Source organism: Pezoporus occidentalis, unplaced genomic scaffold (assembly GCF_034315485.1).
Source record: "Pezoporus occidentalis ecotype Australia unplaced genomic scaffold, CSIRO_AGI_Poc_V1 ctg11, whole genome shotgun sequence".
Lineage (NCBI taxonomy): Eukaryota > Metazoa > Chordata > Aves > Psittaciformes > Psittacidae > Pezoporus > Pezoporus occidentalis.
In genome coordinates, this window is record NW_026912886.1 from 255,206 (window position 1) to 282,152 (window position 26,947).

The window sequence follows — 26,947 nt, forward strand, 5'->3', positions numbered from 1 at the left end:
AAGTATACTCTCATCCAGTTGGTTTAGAGCATAGTGGTCCACTCACTGCCATGTCCTCATAAAGATGTGCAGAGGCTGGTGAAAATGCAGAGCTCTGAAAACACTTAATTATAGGGGTATTGTAACTCCTGTCATTGTACTCAGTGGAGGATGGAAACTGGATGTGCTCTCTGTGGCATCTTTCTTTGCACAAGATGAAAATTTTCCTAAAGCTTCCAAGTGGTGCAGATAGCCAGGAAATGTCCCTAGCAAGGTGGTGGTGGTGATGGTTGGTGGGAAGTGGGGTCCACTGTGACAAATAGTACTGGGAATTTTATGTATGCCCATTTTTTATTCTTTTAGAACGCTTCAGTCATCACTACTGTAGTGTTCCTTTGAGCTGGAAGGCCCACAGGATACTGTGCAGGGGAGCTGGAACACAGGACTCCTTATCCCTGTTTTATAAGGGAGAGAGTTCTAATTCTTAAAAGTAACTTAAAACTTAGTGAGAGTTCATATCTGCAGCAGAGATCCTCAGGAAAGAGAGTCTGCCTTCCCTCAGCTATGATCTCATATTCTCTGTTCGTCTTGATATTCTTTATGAACAAATGTGTTGGCACAATGAGAAGGAACATTAAATGAGGCCACTCTGTTCCTGAGCATGTTTAGGTGAGGTTATTGTTGTGACTCAGTCCTTGAGGCTAATGCTCTGTGAGCTGAAGGAGGTCACTGACATCCTGCTTTTGAGAAGATATTCTGATGATGGGGAAAACAACAGGGTCACTGGTTTGCAGGCCACTTAGAAATTGAGAGGCTGTTATTAAGAGTCTGCAGTATCTCACTGTAAAGTGGGCTACTTTTGATGCAGCGATTTTGCTGCTGAAAGGGCACTCAGAAATTGTTCATTGTGATTGTACAGCTGACATTTAGCAAATGACATTTTTTCCACTTCAAATTGATTTCTGCTCGGTGTTTTGTTGCACCATGCTAGCCATTTACAGCATGAGGAAATTACATTTAATGCTTGAATGTCCCAGTTCTGTTGTATGCAAGCGGTGTATACCTCCACATCAGAAGGAGGCATAATGGATAGCGTGGCTCCTGGAATTTCTGCAGGGATGTCTGCACAAATGCTGTACCTGGAAAGTGAATGTGTTGTCTCATGAACATTATCAATTATTTTGCTGAAAAAAATGTTTAAATCCTTACTGCTGTGATTTCCCTTCTCCTTTGGTGCTCTTGCTTCTGCAGGTGTCTGGCTTGATTGCATTCCAGTCCAGTTCAGTATAAATATTTCTGGTTTATCCACCGCCTACATATGCAGATCAGAACTGCGGGAATGGTTGACACTCCATAAGCTCCATGGTCTTTGAAGGGTTGATTTCTGGCCTTTCTCTTTTGCCTTTTACCAGGTCTGGTTTTGAACTTTTTTCCCCTCAATCTGTCACATAGTTTTCTGGTCTATGCAAATTTTGATGTGGTTTTGGAGGTGAAAGGTGCTCTGTTTTCAGAAGGGCTGTGTCAGGGTTTGCAGAACACCTGTTCCTTTACACCAGATGGGCATCCAAACATTTAAGGCACATGTCTGAATTCTGATGTGTGTTTTTTTCTTGCCTGTTTTCCATACTCAGGTGTTGCAGTTCTTTCCTCATGTGTTTATTGCCAGGGTACCAATGTCTTGTGCTGTCATACTCTGGGTATGGTTAAAAGACAAAACCTACATCTTTTCAGTGGTGTGGATCCTCATCACTAATATGAAATGACAGCTTTTTCCCTTTTCATTACGGCGATGTCAGCAAAACATTGGAGTCAGTTAGATGAAATGCTGTGAAAATGATTAAGGGATGGGACTGTTTGTCAAAAGGGAGAGACTGAGAGAGCTGGGATTGTTCAGTGTCAAAAGGAGAAGGCTTGGGCAGATCTTCTCAATCTGTATAAATATGTGGTGGAATGGAGTAAAGAAAACAGAGCCAAGCTCTTCTTATGGCGTCCCGTGACAGAACAAGAGGCAATGGGCACCAGCAGGAAGAAATAACATTTAAATATTACAAAGACCAAACAAACTTGTTACTAAAGGAGCAGTCAAACACTGGAACATGTTCTGAGAGGTGTTATGGAGTCTCTGTCCTTCAACATCCGAGTGAGCTGTGGTGCTGGGCACGCTGCAGTAGCTGACCCTGCCTGAGCAAGGGAGCTGGGCTTGAAGATCTCCAGAGGCCCCTTCCAAACTTAACTGTCCTGTGATTCCTGGCAAGTCCAGTGTTGACAAAAGCTGGTCATGGGTTGCTGTTCTTGGGTCACCTTCTAATTTTGCTTGGGATCTCTAAGTGCAGATTCCTTGCAGTGGCAGGTTACCTGGGCTTCTGATAAGCAGACAGGGTTTCATCGACCAGCTTTGAGAGAGACAAGAAAAAGGCTACTCTCTGGTACCATGTTAATACTTGGGTTATAAAGTACAGCTAGCACCCTCTGGAGTTATTCCCTATTTCACATTCACATGTTCTTTAGAGCTGAAGTGACTGCCTCAAACTTACCTATGTACTTTTGAAATGTCTATAGCACAGCTTTTTTATTCTTTCCTTCTATGATGTTTACCCCAGCCTGGTAAAAGAAAACCTGTCAAAGCACAACTCAGAAAAGATGTGCTAGAAGAGCCAAATCCTGGAAGCGAGGAAAGGGCCCTCATTGATCTTCGGTTTAAAAATATCCTTGTAAAGGGCAAAATGTGAAAACTTTTATCTGAAAATGTAGAAAGTAGCACAGGACCTAACAGTGTGGTGATGCTGGTTTACTTCTATTGTGTCATGATTTCTAGCAAGCCCCTGCAAACCCCCTGAGCAGCAGTGTGCTGCAGTGCCACTGATATGCTGGCATCTCCTCCTCCTTTCTGTCGAGCCTCTGTGGAACCTGTTCTTTGCTTTCCCAGTGCCTTTCAGAAAGAGAGAGGTGAATAAATGCCAGATGATATGAGCTCTATCCAGAGAAGGTGGTGCAGGTGTGCACTAAGAGGCACCTCAGCAACTTTACAAAGTGGAAGCACTGCCTTAGCATCCTCTAGCATCCCCTTATCTCTCTCTCTTGTTTGGCTGTCCTTCCTTCTGTCCTTCAGCTAGAAAAGGTGTTCCCAGACCTTTTGTTTGTTTTTATGTGATCATTATGAAACAGAATATGTAAGTGTAGGTTGGAACAAAGTCCAGGCCATGTGGTACACCTTTTGTGCCAGGTTACGTGGCTAGAAAGGGGCAGCAGTGGAACTTCTGAGCACAGTTTTGTGCACGTGGCCAAGTGTGACCATGGACTGCACTGGCTTTAGGATGTTGTTTGAGATCAGAGGGTACTCTCCAGGCACAAGGTGGACTAGATTTAACTATTTTTCTTCTGCTTTTACCTATATGAACCCACAGCTTCTCCAGCCAGCACTCTTTCACCCAGCTCCAGAGCACATGAAGAATCTTATGTATTTCGTGCACCAGCGGGAGCCAGGCAATAAAATTGCTCTCTTATCTTCCAGCCAGTGGACAAGCGACAGGCTTTGGTTCGGCAATCGTCTGTTGTTAACATGGAAAACTTCAAAAGGCAATATGCTAGAAGGAGATGGAAGGTATGACAGCGAGCCTTTAGTCCTTCTCATGTCAGGCTTCCCCAGCCTCATGGAACAGAAGGCAAGATAAAACTTGAATGTAAAATTGTAATGCACAGTAGGTAAATGAAATGTGTTCAGGAATGTCTGTGCTGCATATGTGTGGTCAAGTTCTCATTCTTCCCTCTCTCCATAGCTTTCCTACCGTATTGTCTCATTGTGCAACCAGTTGTCTCGTTCGCTGGTGAAAAAGGTCCTAATAGAAGATGAAAGTATGGTAGGTACATTTCTTGAACGGGGAGAAGGACAAATTTTGCTGAGCAGTGATTTTTGCTGTCCTTAAATGGAGGCACAGCCCAACAGGATTGCAGTGTTTTTAAGGGGGAAAACGGATGGGACCATGGTGTCCATTGTGTGCCTTTAATGCTGCCATAAGTTGTGTTACAGAAATGTTGGGCAGGAAGAGCTGGTAACTATAAACCCTTGAGGTGCTAGCCATATTCATGCTGCAGAGGAGCAGCAGGGAGGCTGCAGGTTCTGTTTGGATACCGTAGCAGTGACTGTGCTGTCTGCCTGGGAAGTGAGCAGTGTTGGAGAGAGTCTGCACTGCTGCTCTGATGCCCAGCAGTGTGGTGGAGGGTTGGGGACCCCTGCGGTGCATGTGGCCTTCTGAAATTCCTATTAGCTCTACTCTTCTCAAGAGACGATAAGCTAATAATAATATTAGAACATCATGTTTAGCAGCATGGTGTCTCACTGATGTGACTGTGCCTTTCTATTTCAGAGGAACTGTGAAAGTGACAGTGAGGATCTTTCTCAAAGAAAAGCCACTCATCAGAGGAGAAGCAGCATATCATAATGGAAGGAGAGTTTCACGGGCAGGAGACAGAGGAAACTTCCATCCTTGTTGAAAAGAGCAGCTCTGACAGCAGACATTGACTTCCTGTCTGAACCCTTGGTATGATGCTTCTCACTTCTCAAACTGCACCAACGGCTGGATGGTATTATTAAATACCTGCTGAGCAGTTTAGAAAGTTGGTGATCCAGATTCCTGAGGAAATGCTGCAGCACAAGCACTGATTGAAGTGCCTTTATATGTTGAATGTTTTAGTGATACTTCAATCCATTTGGGATATCAACTGCACTCGGGACATAGGGTTTCTAGTGATATTCTTCAACTGCAGAATCATTCACATTCTGCACAATGATAAAGACTGTGCATTATTATTTCAGTCAGGGAAATTGTTACTGAGTCTTCAGGAAAAAAAATTAATATGGTTTTCATTTGTTAATAGCATAAGGATTTGATGACAGATACCTGTCAGGTTTATTAGCTGTGTGCAGTACTCTGTTATTGCTGCCACTGAAGAAAAAATCATAGTGCCATTACGTATCATAACCTTGATTTCATGAACCTAGCAGTAAACAGTTCTGTACTGCAGTAAGAGCTGTACTCTGGCCATCATCTCTGGCTGAAAACTAGCACAACCTGCCATTGTCAATGGGAGTACAGCTGATTCTGGCCGCTGAGCTAGGCCAGGGCAATTTTGGGATGAAAAAGGGAAAAATTTTGTAGTGACTTACATGCACCCAAATACAGTGTTTTTACAGAACAATGGCAGGATGCTTCACCAAACAGAGCACTTAAAACCCCAAGGTATATGAAGAAATAGTTCTTTTTAGACTTTGTTTTTATTTCATTTTATTATTGGCAAATTAGAGATTCACTAACACCTATTTGTATAGGTGCTGTTTACATGTAACTCAAACTGCAAACAGCTGTGTGTTATTCAGGGGGTTGTAGCCACAATTGGGGAAGTAAGCACTTTGATATTGATGTAACATCTCTGTGCTAGGAAGTTGCATCGTTTTAACTACATTAGTTTCTAAGCCAGTATTGTTCAATTGGTACCAAAAATGGGTATAGACTAGGGTATATTTTTTTTAATTGAAAATATTAGTTGTTAGAAGTTCATATTTATTTTGCCATTTAATAAATTAAAACTCAGAAAGCAAGCCTACTAGGAACAACTATAGATTGACAAGGAAACTGGACTTTTTGGCTTTAGGGTTGTCACTTCTAGGTCCAGTTTAGAGTGTAAACTGATGTTTAAAACTAGTATCAGGTTAATTCTGCCTGGCTTCCTCTTTCTAAGGAATAAAAGTACACTGCTTTTATTTGTAGCTTTGTATCCTTGCTTAGGCAGAGACTAAAATGAGAAATGAGGTTGGTGAGAAGGTATTTCTGTGAAAGGAAGGAAATGAACAAGAAGCATTGGGGGAGGGAGGCTGAAAGTAGGATTTGAGGGAAGAAATAAAATGAAGGAGGTGATGGTGGAGAAAAAGTGGAGAGGAATGAGTAGGAGAGGGACAGGCAGGGAGTGGAGGTGAACCTGGACTGGGAAGGTTGAAGGAAGGGAAAGAGGATGTTGCTATAGGAATTGTGGAAGCAGGAGAATTAATGTTTTGGCAAATATGGCATTGAATTTTGATACTATTTATTTAATTTCCTTTTATTTCGTATCTTGTGCTGCCATAGCCTGTGACATTTGCCTGGTCAAGGGATAAGGAGCAGGGCATAGGCTTCTCTTCACATTCAGTTAGAAGGTGTATTCCTGAGCTTTCTGTGTAATTTCTGGGCCAGAATCCTCAAAAAGTGCTGTTGTAATGTACATACTAAGGGAGCAGTAATGGGAAAAACTATTGTTTCAGTGTCTGGAGGGAATCTTTCCTAAGTAGAAAACTAAATATGTGTATTTGTATAAAAAGCTGTTCAGCTCACCTACCAAATTTTGCTTCCTGCTCCCCTGTCCCATGCATTATCATTAGTTCACTCCCTGGGCTATGGAAAACCAAACAAACTTGGAGTGAGTGGCATTTTTCTGGAGTTTCAAAACACCTTCATTTTCCACATTAGAGATTGCAGGTTGTGTATGGAAATCACATTTCTGAAAAGTAAGCCCTGGTTAAAATAGCTGTTGGTTTGTTGTTGCATCTGAATTGTGCTGTCACGGAAATGAGGAAAACCCCAGTAGCTATTGAGCAAAAGGAAGACAGGCTGAGAGAGCTGGGCTAGTTCTGTCTGGAGAAGGCTCTGGGGAGACCTTAGAGCAGATCCAGTGCCTAAAGGGGCAACAAGAAGCTTGGAGAGGGGCTTTCTGCAGGGACAGGCCAAGGGGAATGGCTTTAACCCGCCAGAGGGGAGACTGAGATGAGCTCTTAGGCAGAAGCTCTTCCCTGTGAGGGTGCTGAGGCACTGGCACAGGGTGCCCAGAGAAGCTGTGGCTGCCCCATCCCTGGCAGTGTTCAAGGCCAGGTTGGACACAGGGGCTTGGAGCAAGCTGCTCTAGTGGAAGGTGCCCCTGCCTGTGGCAGGGGCTGGAGCTGGATGAGCATTAAGGTCCCTTCAACACAAACCACTCTGTGAGTCTATGTTTCTGTGAAGATGGGAGGCAGTGGCAGGGCAGGCAGGGGAGCGCAAGGCAGGGTGAAGTCCAGTTATTAACCGTGTGTTAATAAAACATGTAAAAAAGGGTGTTTTGACGAAGACATCACAGGCAGCTCACGGTGTTTGCTCCTCAGTCACTTTGCTGCCCAGGTCAGCTCAGGACGCGAGCGCTGGCTCAGCCATGGGGGAGCTGCAGGCTTGGCCTCTCTCTGCAGCACTCGGTCGTCTCGTAGCTCCGCATGGCTCCGAGTGATGTGATGTTCATTGCACAAAGGCTGCAAAGAGCAGTGCTGGTGTCAAGCCAGACTCTTCCCTGGCTGTTCCAGACAGCAGCATGTGTGTATAACCTCTTGTTCTCAGGGTTATTTGTTAAGAAGTTTCATGGTGTTTTTCCAAATGTGGTGTTTTCTGTGCTTATCCCTGTTCCATCAGGGCAGAAATGAAGGCAGCTCTGCTCGCTGCTCTGGGGAACACCACCTCAGCACAGGGGTCACTTTCATTCTTTACCATTGGTGTTTTTGGAGGGCACTTGGCAAGTTCTTTTATTAAGGGGGGGAACCTAAGCATAGAAAGGACTGTGGTGGTGGGAGGGGAGATGTAGTGCGCTTCAATAAACCGGTTTCTGTCACAGAATTTGCTTGAAAAGTCTCCTTTGTGTGCATTTTGAGCAGCGGGGCGCCTGGAGGTGTGTGACGGCTTAAACCCGAGCGTTGTTTCCGCGGTGCACCGGGGCTGTTGTTACTGGTGTTCGGGGCCGACACACCCGTGTGCCCGTTGCCGCTGAGGAGCGCGGATCCGCGCCCGCAGGTGCTGCCCGCACCACGTGTTAATAAAGCTTTGCGGAGCACGAGTCCGTCTCTTTCCTTCCTCCCGCGCGCGGCGCCCCTCGGCTCCTGCGCTCCCCTCAGGGCCGGCCGGCAGCAGGGACGCTGGGCTCCGCCACCGGCTGCGGCAGCCGCCGCCCTCCTCCGTCCCTTCCTCCTTCCCTGCGTGCCGCAGGGGGTGGCCGTGCTGCCCGACCCGGGCTCCGAGCCGCCGCCGCCGCGGGGTTCGGCCGTTGAGGAGAATGAAGATGGAGGCGCTGCCGTGAGGGGCCGCCCTCGTGCCGCGCGCGTGCCGTCCGCCTCAGCGGTGGCGGGAGGCTCCGCTCAGCTGCGGCTCGGGCTGAGGGCGGGCGCCCGGAGAGAGCAGCGCGAAATGGCTGCGTGAGGGGGACCCGGCAGCTCAGCCCCAGCTGGTAGCGGGAGAGGGCTGGCGGGGTTGCTGTAGCTACATGCTGAAGCAAGAGCAAGGGCCTACTGGACCGTGATGGATCGTGCTGCTGCTTCAGGATCGAGGGCCCTGCGCTGCTCCCCGCTGCCCCATCGCCTCAGGGAGTGAGGTAAGCCGGGCTCCTTCTGACGCCATGAACTTTCTGTGCACTTTTTCTGGTGTTAATCTCGGGCCTCTGCTGTCTGGTTGCGTTTATAGTGCATCTGGTGATTTCTTTTCTTGTAACAAGAGGTATTGTTCCTGTCCATGTTTGTATGTAGATAAGGGAAGCTGTGTGTGCCAGCATAAAAGGAGGTGGGTATTTAACAGTATTCAGTTGAGAATTGATGAGGACCCAGGGGCATTTCTTTTACTTCTCCCTTTAATATAGGGTGACTCTTGAACTGGCTGATATTCATTGTGGTTTTCACTTAATCCTGCTCTGTCTTCATGTTAAACTATCGTACTCGAGTGGTAGGCAGTGTGTTATTTGCAGCAGGTGAGAGGAGTTCAAAGCAGTGATAGGCATTATTGTTGTGCAAGGGTGGCAGGGTACCATCAGCTGTGGACCATCAAGAGCCTGATGAAGTGATGTTAGAGCCGGCCTCATCCAGCTGAGGCAGAGAGACTTGGAATGCTTATGGGGGATGGCCAGAGCTGTACTGCAGCTGGGGAGACCGTGTGTGCTGCTGAGGCTGAGGGGCAGACGTTTGGTCTGGGGGCAGAGCTTGTGATGATCTGGGAACATGGAGGTTTCAGGTGAGAATCTGCAGCCCTCCTCAGTGTGAGTGATGTTGCTGAGGGAAGGGTCATGGGAGGAAAACCCTTGGGGAGCCCTGGTGGGGTGGAGAATGGGCTTTGGCTGTGTTACAAGGTGGGCAGGAACAACTTACGAGGTTGTAGGTCTGGGGTGGTGTTTTCCCAGGAAGCCCGTGACTGCCCCAAGCACAGCATACCCCATGTCAGAAACATGAGGCTATTTGGTTTTTCAGAGGCCTGATAGCACAGACCTTGGGCTCTTGTCTGCAGCTCTGCATGCCAGAGACTTGTCTTCTCAGGGTTTTCCTCAGACTTGTTGCCGGTGTAGTTCACTGTTGTTTTTGACGGGTTAGGTGGAGAGACTGTCACTGAGCATTAGCTTTTTATAGCAGCTTGCTGCAGTGTGTGACCATCACTCTTGGAGGTGTAACATTTTCCTTTCTGGTTTAGAACTGTGCTCAGTCACAGGCCTTTTTAGGGTGGGAGGTGTCTGCTCAGCAGAATCAAGAAAAACTGTATCAATAGGTTCTAATATACTTGTTTTTCCAAGGGTGAGCCTCATGAGCTACATACTATACTTTGTTAGAAATTACTGAGGTATCCTGTAGTAGTGTGTGTAAATTGTCTTAATATAACAGTTTTTTGGTAAAAAAGCTTTTAAGTAATTCATCTGTATTAAATCTTTCTACTCTGTCTACAAAAATATGCTGTATTGGTATGAAATAGGAATTTCATTAAATTTATTGTTTGAAACATGGAAAAGTCTTTCTGATATTTAGCTTAGAGCCTAATTCAGCTGACAAAAGATAGGAAATGCTAAATTAAGTTTAGTCCTAGTCATGCAATTCAAGTAATAGAACACAATGTAAGGATGGAGTTTTGCTTTCAGTGCTGAGCCTTAGTTGGGTCTCAGCTGCTGCTGGGCCTTTAAAAGCTGCAGCACACAAAGTCCTCAAAAGTCTCCAGCAAGTGAAGTCTGCGTTTGAAATGTGAATGGCTCAAAGCCTGAGATCATAAGTTAGGAATATGTAATGTTATTCTTGTCATCTAGAGTACTCCATTTTCCTGCGTTTGCACCTGGATCAGAGCAGAAGAAGGGCTTTTCTCAGTCTGGCACAGGAGCACTCTGTAAGCTAGTGGTAGTAAAAGTCAGTATTTAAATACGTACTGTCCCCTGCACAGCATGTATCTGTACTTCTCTTTATACTGCTATGGGGCAAATAGATGAATTAGGAGCTCCAGATGCTTTCTTGATGTTTGCTTGTTTTGTGGGGAGAAATACAGTTCCAGAAGTAGACCCTGCCATTTAGCAGACTTGTGACTGGGGCTCAGGGCTGTACTGTTATGCTAATACTAGCTTAAATTTATTGACGATTCTTTCTTTTATCTTGAAGACTGAGTTCATAGAGCTATTCTGTTTGACATGCATGATGCTGGAAGAGAGATATTATACAGAACATATGATTTTCTGAAGTCATTCACATAAAATCACTATAATTACATTGTAAATGGGACCATGATAAATGAAACGATTAATCAGTTAGCAGTCAAGCTGTCTAAAATTACGTAGATTTTTAGTTTTGGGTTTTCTAGAGCATGTAAGAGGTTATGATTTATTTTTTTTTTTGAGTCTATCCTGGTGTTGCTTACAGAGAGATCAGAATAGTCATGCACATGGAGCAACAAATACTTTGCGTTTTGCCATAGTTGATAGATACAGCTTTTTTCAGACCACAGCCAGCACAGTTAGAGGAACCTGGGTAATGCTGCTGCTCACAGAAGGGGGATCTGTTTTCTGCATGCAGAGATGTTTCATAGTTGCGTGCAAGTGAGGTCAAGCCAGGTCCATCTTCAGCTTCTGCTCTCTGGAGCAGTAACTGTTTATTTGCTTCCTGTAGTTTTTCTTCCTTGTTAGCTAATACCTCCATTGCAAACTGATTTCCTGGGTCTCAATGTTCTCAATCAACTGATGCAACCTTCTCTTGCTTTGAAAGCTGAGGCTATTTAGCCTGCAATGGTATGTGCTTACAAGGCATTTTAAGCTAAAATACATAAATAGTTCTTGTGTGGCTTCTGGCTACCAGAGTTCTTGCCTTTTCACAGCTGAGAGCCATAATCACTGGGGCAGAAAACAATGATAACTCTTTGGTCTGAGCAACCTCTAAGTCCCATATACAATAATGAAGCAGCAGCACCTCTTGTAGCTGTGTTGAATGAAAGTCGACCTTCCTCAAAGGAGAAGGTTGGTGCCTGATTCTAGAGGACAGTTAAGGGCTGGCTCCGAACAGAAGTAGACACTTTCCCACAGTCCATTACAGCACTGAAGGAGAGGAGCCTTGAAGAAGAGTCAGGTTTCAGATACGCCTGTTTTCTCTCAGCCTATCTTTGTGTCTTTCTGGGGTAATTCCGCATTCATTGCACTGCTTCAGGGAATGCCTAGCTTTGTTCAGGTAACACAGGGAGAGTATAGGTGCTTTCTGCCAGCTCCCGCAGCTCACGGTGGAAGGTGGAAATCTTAAATACCTCCTAGGTAATAACTGAAGGGTTTGCCCAGCCCTCATCATCCTTCTGTGTTTTTTTTTTTGTGGCAAAGCAGACAGCTTGTGACCAAAGTGGCATGCTACAGTCTGTTCATTTAACCACTGGGTTCTGTTGCTAGGAGTGTTTGTCTTTGCCCTTTAGCAGAGGTGGGAATGACTGGGAGAGAAAGAGTTTACTTTTGCATTTTCTTCATGCTTGCTGACTCTTGATAAGAACTGTTAATGTAAAAGTGATCTGAGAGCCTCAGTTGGCAGCTACTGCCATGGCAGGCTCATTTCAGTCTGGAGCCCTCTTAGGAAAGTATTGTCAGCTAGAATTCTCTTAGCTTTTTCTCTTTGGCTAGTATGTATGTGACCTTTACAAGTCAAAGCATTTGAAAGGCGGTGTGTATGTGTAGTAGTAATTTATCATTCATCTGCGAGTCAGCAGGGACTCATTAAGAATCATGGAATTTTATTTTTCTACAAAACTACACCTTCACCTTGAACCACACAACAGGGACTGCAAGATTCCTAAGTGTCTGTTTCATGGGTTTGTAATGCACTTTAGAGGGCAGGCAGTTTGTTGAAAAATAAAAATAAAAAAAATTATAGGGTTGTATAATTATTAAAAAATAATTGTAGAGTTGTACCAGGCGTTTTGAACGTGAGCACATCTCAAAGTTGCTGTTTGGTTTTAGTGGAAGAGTTCTCACAGCCTCCTAAACATGGGTGGGATGCACCTGCAGTGACACAGGCTGTGTACTGTGGCACAGACTAAGTGCTGGAGATAGCTTTATCAACAAGATCCACATGCTCATGAGGAAAATCTGCCAGCTTACACTTTTCATAAAACAGTGTGGAAAAAGAGGTGCAGTTTTCATGCAAATGAAAAGTTTGTTTTTGCAGTGTAAGTGCCATGGAGACAGAAAATTAAGTTCAATGGATATGTGCTACTTGGGAATATGTTACTGAAGGGTGGTTTGGGGCAGATGGGACAGGGAAGGCAGGCCCTGAATTACTTGAGAAGCTGCAATGATCTGTAGGAATAGCTGGAAGGAAAAGACCTCTGAACAAAATCTCTAGGGAATAGAATGAAGATAAACAACCTAGTGCACTTCTCTAAATTATCAAACAGGGAGTATATTTTCAAGATCATATGGGTTCCTTTCTTACTGTCTTGCTTTTGAAGTTTGGGCTCTCTTCTTTCCACGGTAGCTTTCTTGCCTTGTTCTCCCCACCCAAACTGTACTTGCACTCAGATTTTTCATTTCAAGCAGCACTGGCTGTTTATTCTTCAAAAAGTCACACTGGGAGAAGCCCAGATGTTCATTCTCTTTGCTCTGAATTCAAGAGACTACAGACCGGTACAAATGTTACTGAGATACGTTTATAATGTTGAATGGCTTTGGCTCCCCTGAGTGAAGCAAATCCTACTGCACTATTCAGATGGGTTCCACTTTTGAGAAAGTCAGGTAACAGGACGCTACATGGGCTGAAGAAACACGTGGGGTAGTACAGGCTGTTTCCCCACTGGATGTCATGGCAAGCCTGCCTGTCTTGGTTTAGAACTGTCTCTGCAAGTAATTGATGTCCTGTTTTAAAGTTGGACCAAGCAGGGTGTATGCACACTACTGAGTCTATCTGCTGCTAGAAAACTCTCCTATTAACAAAAGAGGGCAATAAAAGTCTCTTGACAACTTCAACCTGAGATAAAACAGAATCTGGTTGTGACAAAAATGGCAATGCTCTCTGCAAGTCCAGGACATGACTTCAGTGCCTGTTGGACAGGCAATGCAAGCTCTTCATTACAGAATCTGCACTGGCAATCTGTCTTGCCTCAGCTTCAAGAAATTTCTGCAATGTTAATTAAAATACTTCTGACCTGCTGTGATCTAACGTGTCTGTCTCTCCCTTTGGCACTGTTGTTACTGCTCATGTATAAGGTGATGCCTCATCTTGAATAAACTTTGCAGCACATGTTCTGCAGGAACTTTGAAGGACCCTATGCAGAACAGTATTAATTTGAGAGAGATAGACAGTCCATCCCCAGCAGGTGAATTTTAGCAACGATGATGATTGACCTGCCCTGAGTAGTGTGTTTTGCTGACATTGGAGCTTTTTAGAAAACATGCTGAAAAGCAGAGGGATGTGTTCTGGGGGTTGCTGAGGGTTGCTTGGGAGCTGCTGTATGAATTTTGGGTAAGTGGTTCATTCCAAACAGCTGAAGCAACTTTATGCTTTGGTTTGAGTGACGCTCATCAAGGAGGCAGCCTGCTTTGTGCCCTGAAAAGGTATATAATGGATAGTATGTTTAAGGGGGAGCAGCTGACAAGTATACTCTTCGGAGGCTGTAATAGATGTGATTCCTTGTCCTTCCGTCACCACTCTGCAAAATTTAGCCTAGGAGAAACACGCTGGGTTACTAAAATCTTATCACTCAAAACTGCATTGTCCTCTGACAGGAGGCTTCCAGCTCTGGGGCTTTCAGTTCAACCAGGCAACAGGACTGACTATCTTTGAGGGAACCCTTTGGGCTCCAGAAGGGTGGCTAAAGTCAGATACTTGCTGAGCAGTGCCCAGCAGGATGTGAGCCATGTTCTTGACTCTGCAAGCACAGAGAGAGAAGGCTGCACCCAGATATCAGGGAGCATGCATGAAAAGAATTAGATTCTTTCCTGAAGAAAAACTTTTGTTATATGGGACCAAAAAGCACCTCCCAAAACAGATAGCCTAATATCTTTGTTCATGTCTCCTACTTGGGCATAAAATGAGCTTAGTGAGGCTTTCCTGGAAAGCTGATAGAATAGATGGCCCTAAATGACTCTAAATCAATGAGATTCCAACCCTCTCCACTGCTCATGACTAATGCTGATAATAGCAACTCAAGTAAATGAACCTCACATGGCAAAGCATGTTATGCTAAGTATTATACATGTTGTAAGACCTGACAGTGGACTGTAAGAGATGTGTTCCCTATTGAATCTCAGCACCTAAATATAAGACTAATAAAGCAGTTTAAAACTGTTTTTAAATTTTGTTATTTTTGTCAGGGAGTTTAATTAAGCCATTGCATAGTAAGTATTATGAAGAGATAGCTAATATGTTCTCTTTCTTGGCCTTATATACTGTCGGTGTCTTTCTCAGTCTACTTGGAAGCTAATTAAGCCTGCCAAAGATGATGTGTAGCAATTAAGAAAAACATATCTAGGCTTGGGGCCATAACAGGCCAAATGACAGAAGACATGCAGCATATAGTCATCCTGGGACTGTGCTGAGGAAAGAGTATGTAATCAGAGTAAGTTAAGAGGGACAAAAATAGCTGCATTCTGCAGTGTATGCTCTCTGCAGTAAAGCTCAGGTCCAGAGAAGGCAAGCAGTGTGATGTGACTGTATCCAGTGCCCTGGTTGTGGCAAGGTAGAGAGTCCTGACTGACCTGACAAGTATATGACAGTCAGGAGTGGTTTGTTCTGATTTGAATGCAATTTCTTGTAAAAGATGCTGAGTGTGGTCATATAGGAATGGTCTAAGTGAATAGCAGTAATGCAAAAAAATCTTGGGGTGATAACAAAAAAATTTGTCTTCAATTAGAAAGTAAGACTGGATATCAAAACCTTCTATTATAAAACCCAACAAACCTTGGTATTTGGTATTGGGATGAGGTAAGGCCTAGCTGATTTAGACATGACTGTGTGACAGTCTTGGCTTTGTTTCTGATTAAAATTATCAACTTTGTAAATTCTGTGTTCTTTACAATTTTCTCTGTACTTAGAAGCACTGAACAGGACTAAGCCACAAGCCAAGACTTGAGGAAATCAGGTGAATGCTAGCCAGCCAGCATGCTGTGAATGTGTTTGGTATTTCTGAATTTGCATAGGCTTTGAACTTGTTGGAGGGTGTTGGTTGGTTTGTGTTATTTTTTGGGTTGTGTTGTTTTGTTTTTTTTTTCTGATAAGTGTAGATAAATCTGGAATTAACAGTGGAACACAAGGCAGAAAATCCTGTGAACAGCAGAAATCAGTGTCCTGGCTTTATGTTGGTGGGGTTATTATATTGGTTTAGGATTGTTCATTTTTTTTCCCCGCCTCCAAGTCTGATACTACATTGCCTACAGTGTATATTTTGTATCATTTGTAGGTGAGGGAATGCTAAGTATGTTCTGTAATTTGGGTTCACAGAACCAGTGTCAGCAAATAAATGGAGAATTAACTTAGGACTACAATAGACACCCTGACATAGTTACTTTCATTGTGCACATTGGGACTAAGTGGTTTTAGACTAGAATTCTTTGTGCTGGTAGCATTTTACAGCCACCCAGTACACAATTCACACATTCTTAAAGAATTTAGTTAACAGATCGGCATATATATAAGGATAATGGTCTGAATCAGAGTTATTAAAAGGTTGTTTGTTATCAGAGGTTTCATATTAGTACAACTCAGTGTATTTGGATACAGTAATAGTAAGAAGGTGTATTTTCTTAGTGGTCTACTTGCTTACACTTGGGACCTTGTAGTACCTGACAAACACAGTGTGGTTTGGTCCTTGTGAAATGCGTAGTATTAGAAAAGGTTTCACTGTGAACTGGTCATGCCTGTCATAAGTCAGCTCTGCTTTCCTCAGGGTGTCTGGGTGAGAAGACTTTTGCTTGGGAAACTTGTTTCTGAATTCTTAAGATAATTTGTACTGTAGTGGCTGCTAACACTAGAAGAAACTTTTCTAAAATTGTATGCCTCTTACCTGCTTGAGAACCAAATCGTGTGTATTGCTCAGTTTGAAGGAAAAAGCAACAATAAGATGAGGAGGAACTTGGAGTTTCAAACTGTGTATGCACACATGCTCATTTTGTTACAATGAATGTTAAAGTACTTGTTCCTCAAGAGTGACAGGGGATTCAGGCTTCTGCATGGTATCTGGGCAAAACATGTATCCAATTTGCTCTACTTCGTCACAATGTAGAGTACAACTTCTCAGATGCAATAGAAGATGTCTTGCAATTGATTAAAATGAACTTCCAGCATGTTGAATCAACGTTATGTTCATTTATCATCAGCTTTTTAAGTTTTATTAAGTAATAAAGGAGAACTAAGAATGTTTAAATGCTCTTTCAAACAGGTTTGTTTTTTTTTTTTCCCCTGGCCTTCCGTGCATTTCTGTGTTTGTAGCAGCTTTGCTTATCAACTCCCTAGGGAACAAAAAATTACATGCAAGTTTTCTAAAAAATGTTTATGAAAACCCCAAATTTACAAAAAAAATAAAATTATGAAAGGTTGCAAAATTTCAAATTCAGTTTTGTTATGCAGCTACTTTTTAATCAAGAATCCATAATGTTCACGCACAGTAGACTTATCCTGTACTTAATAGCTATGTACAACTATTGCCAGCGTAAAGAAAGGTCATATTAATGTCTTAGCGAATTAATTCTGTGTGAAGTAAAGAGTTTGTCTCATTCCATGTTTTTCTTTCTAATGATTACTGGAACTTTCATGTGCTCTGTTGAAATAGTCTTGTTACTTAAACTCTTCTTAGGCACTACAGATCATGCCAGGTTTATACCTGACCACATGCTAATTCTGAAGTACCTTGGAAGTGACACAAGATTTACTGCTGTTTTGGTTTTTTTTTCAGTGAAAATGTAAATGGACTGAATTTAAGGGCAATTACTTCAGACAGAATAAGTGTAGAGCTACAAAATGTTAGTTACGATCTCTTTTGATCCAAATGTTAAAAATCAGCAGAACTGAGATAAAATTTATCTGGTCTTCCAGTGTCTCAGCTAATGAAAACATAAAAGCAAATTTGTTACAGTATTCTATTAAAAATCTCATACCATGATTGTAACCACAGTATCTGAAGTATTCTCTAAGGATCAGCAAGAAACTGATCAACTTGACTTTTTTTTTTGTCATCTAGGGTCTTGCTCACAAAAAGCACTGATGTTTGTGAAAAGACATGCATGCTTATTTTTAAATACAGGTGTAAAATCTTCTTACTGAGCTGTAACTTCAGAGAAGTTAAGCATCTGATCACTTTGTAGCCAAGAAACAGAATTCACTGCTTGAAAAGCTGCTGCTAATTTGCTAGGTGTTTTTTTTTTTGTTCTCTAATTCAGTATCCTAAAATGTTAAGTGACATTGTGCATTTGGAGGTGCCCCATCTCTGAAACAATATAAAGCTGCAGTCCAGAGGCCTGATAGCTCTTTTGTAAGGATAGCTGTTGGCTGTAGGAGGCTGGCCAGGTTCCCATTTCAGTAATTGCTTTTGGCTTGCCAGAGATGTGCCCTGCTGCTTCAATGGGATGCAATGTTTTTCTTTTGTTTCCTGCCCTATATTGTCCTGTAGTCATGCTCCCATGTCACATTTGTATGTGAAACTATTGTGCAGCACAGCCCAATTCCTCATGCTGTAACAACCATTGTTTTCAAATAGAGAAGAACATTTAGAATGAATTAGAAGCCTGACCTTGAGCTCTCTGAAGGATGCGTCTATTCCAGATGCTTTTCTAAAGGATCTTTGACCTGTGCTGCTCTCTCTCCATTTAGATCTAAGAATCCCTTGCCTTCTTTGCAAAGCCTGAAATTCCTTCTCAGTAGCCTGCTTCAGGTCTGTGCTCTTTTTATTGCTGTAGACTTTCTGTCAGCCTTGCTTCAGTTTAGGCATGGGTCTTGATCCTGGGGCATGTTAGAGTAGCCAGGAATGGAATGAGCACTGATTTAAAGCTTCAGCTGTCCAATGTCAGTGCCTGGAAAGATGGACAGGCAGTTATCATCCCTCTTGCCCTCCCTATTACTTCACTGTTGTTTTGCCTTATTGTCTCCCTGTTCCGTATATATGATGGCCTAATCTGTTCTCTAGTGCTAAACTCTGGCACAGCTTCATCTCAGTAATTTCCTAGTAGGGGTTAGGACCATGAAATAAATGCAAAGGGCTGAGTGATTGCAAGAGCATGTCCTGGCAGAGGGTTCCTAGAGAGCATCACTGTGTCACAGTGGTTCTACCCCAAGACTTGCCAATAATGGAAAAACAGTAATCAGATAATACCCTGGTTGATGTATATATTATGTCAGGGAGCTTCCTCTTTGCTTTTAGACAGGCATGACACAGGTGAACACTATTTGTTTCACTCTTCATGCTAGTGGAATTATAGAAGTTGGTCACTGTTACAGTATCATGTATTACAGTATCATGTGTTACATGTTTCTTCTTTATATCTTGTCCTAGTTTGCTCTCTGTTCTGTGCAGTGATATCCTACAGAAGGCTTGTGAATGATGTTGGGCAGGTTACACTTCAAGCATTGAAAATACTGCAGACAAAATATTGCAAACAAAATAAAATACCAAGTTAACTCATTCCTGTGCTTACCTCATCTTCTCCATTGTACCCAGGTGATGCTGGAGCCTCTCCCCTGCTTGAGGTTAACATTAACTAGCATCAAACTGGGACCTGCTACATTTTCAAGCAGCTGGATCACAGGCCCAAACATCAGATGTGCCCCGCAGTGAAAGCAGTGGCTGCTAGACTGATTGTATTGTGTACACTGAGTAGGGGCCAGCTGGAATAAAGGGTATTTGCGGGCTCGCTGGCCTTGCAGTGCAGTGCAGATGAGCTGGTTCAGATGTTGATTGATACAAGAGGAAATGAGACAGTGTACTTTAAGAGGGGAGAAAGTGCTGTGGATGAGGGGAACAGGGGAATGGCACTGAGGAGAAGCTGGGAGAGGTGGGGAAGAGTACTGAATTGCATGGTGGGGGAGAAAGGTTTAGGAAGGTGTAGGTGGTGGCAGTGGGTGTGGGCTCATCTGCTATCCTGAGGCGTATTCCTGGGTGGTACCTTCTAATACAATAGGAATTTTTATTTCTGTGGCACCCTGTACCAACAGAAAAGAGATGTCTGTCATTCACATGTCACCATGCTGAAGCTAACCATCCTGTACTTGTCCTGCTAGTATGTTTAATTCCGTAGCTTGGACTTTGATCCTGGCACCAGTATCCAACACTGTATAACCTCACACTGAAATATGTGTGTGAGAGCCTGATCAAAAAGGACTTTAAAGCCTCAGCCACTCTTCAAAGGCTGGCACACCAGGTATCTGTACATAAATATGATAAACTCTACATGTGAGAGCAGAGAATATGGATTTACTGAGTGCTTCATCCACAACCAGATAACTGAGGTATTGAATTTCTAAGCTCACTCAGGAAAGGCTCCTTTCAGGTTTTTTCTGCCCCTTTTGGTATTACTTTCACCTTTTTAATGTTTCTTTTTCTGTCACTCCAGTTATTTAAATGGGAAGGGAATCTTCAATCAGTGCTATATTAAGGTGTTGTATTTGATTCACCTTTGCCATGCTAGAAACTACTCAGTAACAGTTTGTGCTTGGTTATGTGAAGCATAAATAGGGCTGTATCTTAGAAATTAAGGTAAGTCTTCAGAGTAATAAGATGAAGCGACCTAACACAGAAAGCTTTTGTAAAAAACAACATCCAAAACTGCTGTATCACAAGATATTGTGAACAATTTAAATATACCTGTTAGCCAGTTCATTTAGAAGGAAAAAGGAAAATGTTTATTTTGAATATTACATTATTGAACCAGTTTATTTAAGATGAATATTATGGATTCTCCCATGCACTTCAGCACCTGAATGGATCATTGTTCTTTCCATTGTTTAGAGTTGAAAACACTGCACGAGGGGTAGACACATCTCTGCTGGGGGCAAACCCAGGCTCTCATGCCGCTAAACTGGGAAAGAGTTCAGTGACATATTTGATGAATACAGTGTTAATTAGTTGAAGAAAACCAAAAAATCACATCAATACAGTACTGAATATAGCTGTTCTATGTTTGCACTACCTCACTTGCATTTCCTCTGGACAAATGACAGGATGTTATGGTTATTTATCAATTAGCATTAAAGGATATTTCAAGGCTGTATCCAACTATTGCAACTAATTGTATGCCTTCTGTTTTTAAAGGACTGAAAAACTTGGATTGAGACCCAGGATTCTATAACTTCTCTAAGACCTTATTTAATTAGATCATGGGCAGTTGGGCAATGCTGGACCTTCTTGCTAACACCAGGAGTTAATTTACGTGTTTATTAAAACTTCCTTATTGAAGTTTGGAGGGTGCTGTACTTAGTTCGTAACACACTGAACTGTTCACAGGAATTGGAGACTGCTTTTTGCTTGGCACACAGACATTAAGACCTGGTAAGGTTTCTCTAATAATGGTTCAAAAGAAATAGAATATGAGAGAGAGGTCCAGAAAGAGTACTGAGAATTTAAGAGGAGACTGTACTGAAGGATGTCATGGTGTGTTAGGGAGTCTCTTGTGCTCTGTGTGTGTGTCTCAAGATAATGGTACTCGGGTCAGAAGTAGGTAGCATAGATCTGAGGTTCTGTTGTGTTTACTGCAAACTGTCTTCCTCTGGTAGAATTTCACACTTGGGATTTTGTGAATATTTATGTTATATTTATTTTTTTGGTTGTGTTTTTTTTTTTTTTATATTCAGTTACTGATGAAACCTGCAGGTTTAGTGGGGCACAAGTATGCTCTTCTAGGCTGAATGTGAATGGGAGTACATCTGGTGACTTAAATGAAAACTGATGTCGAACCAGTTGAACATTTCTTAAGGAAAACTTCAAAGCAGTGTGTTGAGCTGTTGGAACAATAAAGGAACCACATTTTCTAGGGAAATGTGAGAAGTTATAATGAATATTCTAAGAAAGCAGTTGAAGGGAGAGTTTTGGGCGTTTTTTGCTGAGTTTTTAGAATTTGTAAACACCCCATATTGTAGTGATAGCAGCCCAAGAAGCTGTGTGGGACACAAAAAAGCAATGTTTGAACTTTACCAGTCTCTTTCTAAAAAGATCAATATGAGTGGGGGCTTTCTTTAAAAAGCAGAATATTGGGTAACATGCTGAGCTGGAACACAATCTGTGCTACGTATACTGGGGTGCGAGAATTATCCTATTTATAACTTGTGTTTTACTCATCCAGGTGAAAGATGATTCCTTTTGAAAAACACTTTAAGATCTCCCAGTGAAAGGTCCAGGAGGATATTATTTCTGTTGTGGTGCTTTTTGGGAAAAATGGAACCCAAGAACAAATGGAATGAGAGGAAATGTGACAACAATGGGGGGAAAAAAATGCTTTTAGCCTTACAGAGTACTCATTGATTCATGAAAGCAGAAGGATAATTCCTCATTGTACAGCTTTCAGACAACAGTTAGAATATTTACTTCCAGTTAAAGACTAGAAAAATATCAATGAACTGACAGAAGCCAAAGAACAATCACTTTAAAAAAATGAAATTAGGGGACTGTCTGGACAATGTCAAGTGAGAAAGGTTTGTCTCACAGAGGCAAAAGGATACTGGGGCACGAATTAGCAGGGCTCATTTGGAGAGCTTTAAACTAGATTCGAAGGGGGAGGGGGTTGTTGCTGGGCTTGCCCCAGTGGGGCAGCGCTCCAGAATTAATGAAGACTGGGAGGCCTCCTATAATCCTAGGGTGAAATCGGTGTGCTCAGCTCGCTCCCTGAAATGTCTGTACACCAATGCGCGCAGCATGGGAAATAAACAGGAGGAGTTGGAAACCTGTGTTAAGTCAGGAGACTATGATCTGGTGGCAATTACAGAGACGTGGTGGGACAGCTCACATGACTGGAATATAGTCATGGAGGGCTATGTCCTTTTTAGGAAAGACAGGCCAGCCAGGAAGGGTGGTGGGGTTGCTCTTTATGTGCGGGAGGAACTACAATGCACCGAGTTCTGTCTGGGGACAGATGATGAGCGAGTTGAGAGTCTGTGGGTGAGAATTAAGGGGCAGGCTGGCAGGGGCGATACTGTTGTAGGTGTCTGTTACAGACCCCCAGATCAGGGTGAGGAAGTTGACGAGGCCTTCTACAGGCAGCTGAGAGAGGCCTCACAGTCACAGGCTGTGGTCGTCATGGGGGATTTTAACTTCCCTGATGTTTGCTGGAAGGACCACTCGGCAACCCAGCCGCAGTCCAGGAGGTTCCTCCAGTGTGTGGATGATAACTTCCTCCTGCAAATGGTGGATGAGCCGACCAGGAGAGGAGCGCTGCTGGATCTCATCCTCACTAACAAGGAGGATCTGGTTGAAGCAGTAAGGGTTGAGGGCTGCCTTGGTTGCAGCGACCACGAGATGGTGAAGTTCAGGATCTTGTGTGGTAGGACTAGTAGAATACCAAGTAGAATTGCAACCCTGGACTTTAGCAGGGCAAACTTTGGCCTTTTCAAGCAATTGCTACGGGAAATCCCATGGGCAAGGCTGCTTGAAGGAAAAGGGGCCCAAGATAGTTGGTTGACATTCAAGGACTGCTTTTTCCGTGCTCAAGATCGGAGCATCCCGACACGTAGGAAGTCAAGGAAGAGGGCCAAGAGACCTGTGTGGCTAAATAGGGAATTGCTGGGTATGCTCAAGTGGAAGAGGAGAGTTTACAGGTCATGGAAGGAGGGGCTGGCCACTTGGGAGGAATATAAGGCTGCTGCTAGGGGATGTAGGAAGGCAGCTAGGAGGACTAAGGCTTCCTTAGAATTAAACCTGGCAAGAAGGGTCAAGGACAGCAAAAAGAGCTTTTTCAAGTACATGGCAGACAAAACTAACACCAGAGGCAATGTAGGCCCACTGATGAACGGGATGGGTGCCCTGGTGACAGAAGATGCAGAGATGGCAGAGTTACTGAATGCCTTCTTTGTCTCTGTCTACTCTGCTGCAGGCAGTCCTGAAGAGCCCTATACCCCTGAGACCTTAGATGAAGTCAGGTCGACGGAGCGACTTGCCTTAGTCGATGAGGAATGGGTTAGAGATCAGTTGAGCAATCTGGACGTCCATAAATCCATGGGTCCAGATGGGATGCACCCGCGGGTGCTGAGGGAACTGGCGGAAGTCATTGCTAGACCACTCGCCATCATCTTTACCAAGTCCTGGGAAACGGGAGAGGTGCCTGAGGACTGGAGGAAGGCAAATGTCACTCCGGTCTTCAAAAAGGGCAAGAAGGAGGACCCGGGTAACTATAGACCGGTCAGCCTCACCTCCATCCCTGGGAAAGTGATGGAACACCTTGTCCTTGGTGCCATCTTAAAGCATATCAAGGATAAGAGGGTTATGAGGGGCAGTCAACATGGCTTCACCAGGGGGAAATCATGTTTGACCAATCTCTTAGCCTTTTATGAGGAAATAACACGGTGGATGGATGATGGCAGAGCGGTGGATGTGGTCTACCTTGACTTCAGCAAAGCCTTTGACACAGTCTCCCACAGCATCCTCACGGCTAAATTGAGGAAGTGTGGACTGGATGACCAGGTAGTGAGGTGGACTGCGAACTGGCTGAAGGAGAGAAGCCAGAGAGTTGTAGTCTATGGGGCTGAGTCTAGTTGGAGGCCTGTAACTAGTGGAGTGCCTCAAGGGTCAGTACTGGGACCGGTATTATTTAATATATTCATCAATGATTTAGATGAGGGAATTGAGTGTACTATCAGCAAGTTTGCTGATGACACTAAGCTGGGAGGAGTGGCTGACACGCCAGAAGGCTGTGCTGCCATCCAGCGAGACCTGGACAGGCTGGAGAGTTGGGCAGGGAATAACGGGATGAAATATAACAAGGGAAAGTGTAGAGTCCTGCATCTGGGCAGGAACAACCCCAGGTTCCAGTATAGGTTGGGGAACGACCTGCTAGAGAGCAGTGTAGGGGAGAGGGACCTGGGGGTCCTAGTGGACGACAGGATGACCATGAGCCAACACTGTGCCCTTGTGGCTAAGAAGGCCAATGGCATCCTGGGGTGTATTAGAAGGGCGGTGGTTAGTAGGTCGAGAGAGGTCCTCCTTCCCCTCTACTCTGCCCTGGTGAGACCCCATCTGGAATATTGTGTCCAGTTCTGGGCCCCTCAGTTCAAGAAGGACAGGGAGCTGCTGGAGAGAGTCCAGCGCAGGGCAACCAAGATGATTAAGGGAGTGGAGCATCTCCCTTATGAGGAAAGACTGAGGGAGCTGGGTCTTTATAGTTTAGAGAAGAGGAGACTGAGGGGTGACCTTATAAGTGTCTATAAATACATAAAGGGGGAGTGTCACGAGGATGGAGCCAGGCTCTACTCAGTGGCAAACAATGATAGGACAAGGGGTAATGGGTACAAACTGGAACACAAGAGGTTCCACTTAAACTTGAGAAGGAACTTCTTCTCAGTGAGGGTGACGGAACACTGGAACAGGCTGCCCAGGGAGGTTGTGGAGTCTCCTTCCCTGGAGACATTCAAAGCCCGCCTGGACACATTCCTGTGTAACGTTATCTAGGTGTTCCTGCTCTGGCAGGGGGATTGGACTAGATGATCTTTTGAGGTCCCTTCCAATCTCCAGCATACTGTGTGATACTGTGTGATACTGTGACTGGGTGAATAACTAACAGGAAAAAGGGGAAAATACTAGTGAATGGAGCATGAGCAAGGAAGTGACATAGCTGTCGGTTGGAAAAGATTTATAAACTCAGATCTTGTAGCTCAAGTTCAGAAAGAGAAATTCTGGGATGACAATAGAGTTGTATGTTTGGGTTTTTTTCCCCCCTGAGGAAAAAAAAAATGGGGGATTTTTTTTCTTTTTTTTTTTTTTATCTGAGGAATGATCTGCAGAAAACGGAAGAAGTTATTAAGATTGTTGAACAATGCATTAGAATATGCTGTACAGGCAAGATATTTTACAGTATCTTTCAGGCCTTCAGGTCTAATGTGGCATGATGACCTGGGTATTGTACCTGTGGCCTTTGAATGCTGTTAGTGTTGAGTATAGCAGTACTGGCTCTATGCATCTGTATTCTGCAAAGAAAAACAAAGCAATCACAACTGTAAAGTGCTGCTTTTCTTAGGCTTAATGGTCATTAATGGCTTTAATAAAATTAATGATATATTCTGACTTACAAAACCAAATGCCTCTTGTTGAAAGAAATCATGCATAGGATCTTGTGTGGAACAGTTATGGTATTCTGCATTTGTGCGGAAAGATTACAGTAACTTGAAAGCAAACTATACATATAACTACTGGCATTATGCCCGTTTCAGAGAGCAGTACATTGGAAGGAGACTTACTCAAGGTCAGATGGCCTCAATAAAAGAAAAAAAAATGAACCTTTCTGCTTAACCAAAGCCCTCTGGATAAGTAACTGAAATATTACTTTTTCTTTTTTCCTCATGAAAATGGAGACTGGATCAGTGCTGTGCTTGTGACTACATAAACGTTAATTTTAATCTTTACTCCTTAAATTTTTCACCTCTAGACTTTCCTTGAAGCAAGACGGAATACTAGTGCTTGCTAAAAACAGCTCAAGTGTTATTTTGCTGCTGAGTCCAGTTTCATATGATGCAACTCTTTGTAAATATTAACTCATGAAATACTGTGGCTACTCCTTTTTTGGAACAGCAGTGAGTTTATTGTGCATTAAGTTAATGTGTACAGGCACCCATCTCTTGCGTACTATATTGGGCAGCCCTCCAGTACACCCCCCATGTCCTGCCAAGACTAAGTAGTCTGTTTGCTTCTGTTGCTTCAGGGCCAGAATAGTGGATAACCTCTCCACTTTGAATGCAAAGGGACAACTAGTCTCAGTCTGTTTTCATCTGCGCATTCCAGTAGTAAGCACAAAGGTGATGTTGGATCTCTGTGTTATCTCTTGTCTGTGTTTTTATCCAGAGGTCTTGGTTTGCCTTGCTCACTGCATAGGAAAGGTGACAGGGGACAGGGGGAAGCAACTGTGACAAGTACTTTCCTAACTGTATTGCTAAAGGGGTATGAAATGGGGATGCAACTGCAGGATTGCACAACAGTGGTTCTTAAAACAGGGGACCTAAATTTACATGTATGGCTTGAAAGGTATTGTGAAGCTGGGCAGTGGCAATTCTATCAATGGTACTTTGCCTGTTGGTCATTTATTGTTTAACTCTTCTAGTATCTTGATGCATGTAGTGATGACACAACATTTAAGCTGCATATTGGCTGTGCAGTGGATGCTATCATATTGAGCTAAGGTGAATTACTAATCCTTCTGAAGTGCTAATAACGTTCTTGATACATATGCTAAAAAAGTCCTGTGCCCATTCGTGTATTAGTTTGGAATTAGTCTTGTGTATGAGTTTAGTTGTTAGCTGTTCATGTAAAATCCTTTTATTTTCCCCTTTATATTCTCATTCATTGTCTTCCAGTACAAACTCTTCCCGTTTCCCGTGGGTGCTTTTTTCTTATTTGTCTCTGGCATGTTTGCTGTTTTGGCCTGGCCATTTCTGAGCTGGAGAAAGCTTTCACCCAGACTGACCAGTATCAGTTTTTGGAAGTTATCAGCTAGCTAAAGAAAGCGAGAGGTGGTGGTGGTTTGAATTGGATCTTAAATGTGAGGTTACTTC

At 43.4% G+C, this 26,947-nt stretch overlaps 2 protein-coding genes across 2 annotated transcripts in view; both read left to right on the forward strand.

Moving 5' to 3' along the window:
- The window catches only part of DAPK2 (death associated protein kinase 2), a 48,928-nt gene extending 43,191 nt beyond the window's left edge, over positions 1-5,737 (forward strand). The window contains exons 11-13 of the mRNA XM_062625915.1: positions 3,491-3,580; positions 3,756-3,836; positions 4,344-5,737. Coding sequence (XP_062481899.1) covers positions 3,491-3,580; positions 3,756-3,836; positions 4,344-4,418 — 246 coding nt within the window. The 3' untranslated portion in view covers positions 4,419-5,737. The remainder of the gene's footprint in view (positions 1-3,490; positions 3,581-3,755; positions 3,837-4,343) is intronic.
- A 2,513-nt stretch (positions 5,738-8,250) lies between these two features.
- HERC1 (HECT and RLD domain containing E3 ubiquitin protein ligase family member 1) overlaps positions 8,251-26,947 on the forward strand; it is a 118,362-nt gene continuing 99,665 nt past the window's right edge. The window contains exon 1 of the mRNA XM_062625760.1: positions 8,251-8,388. The gene's annotated coding sequence lies outside the window, so the exon portion shown is untranslated. The remainder of the gene's footprint in view (positions 8,389-26,947) is intronic.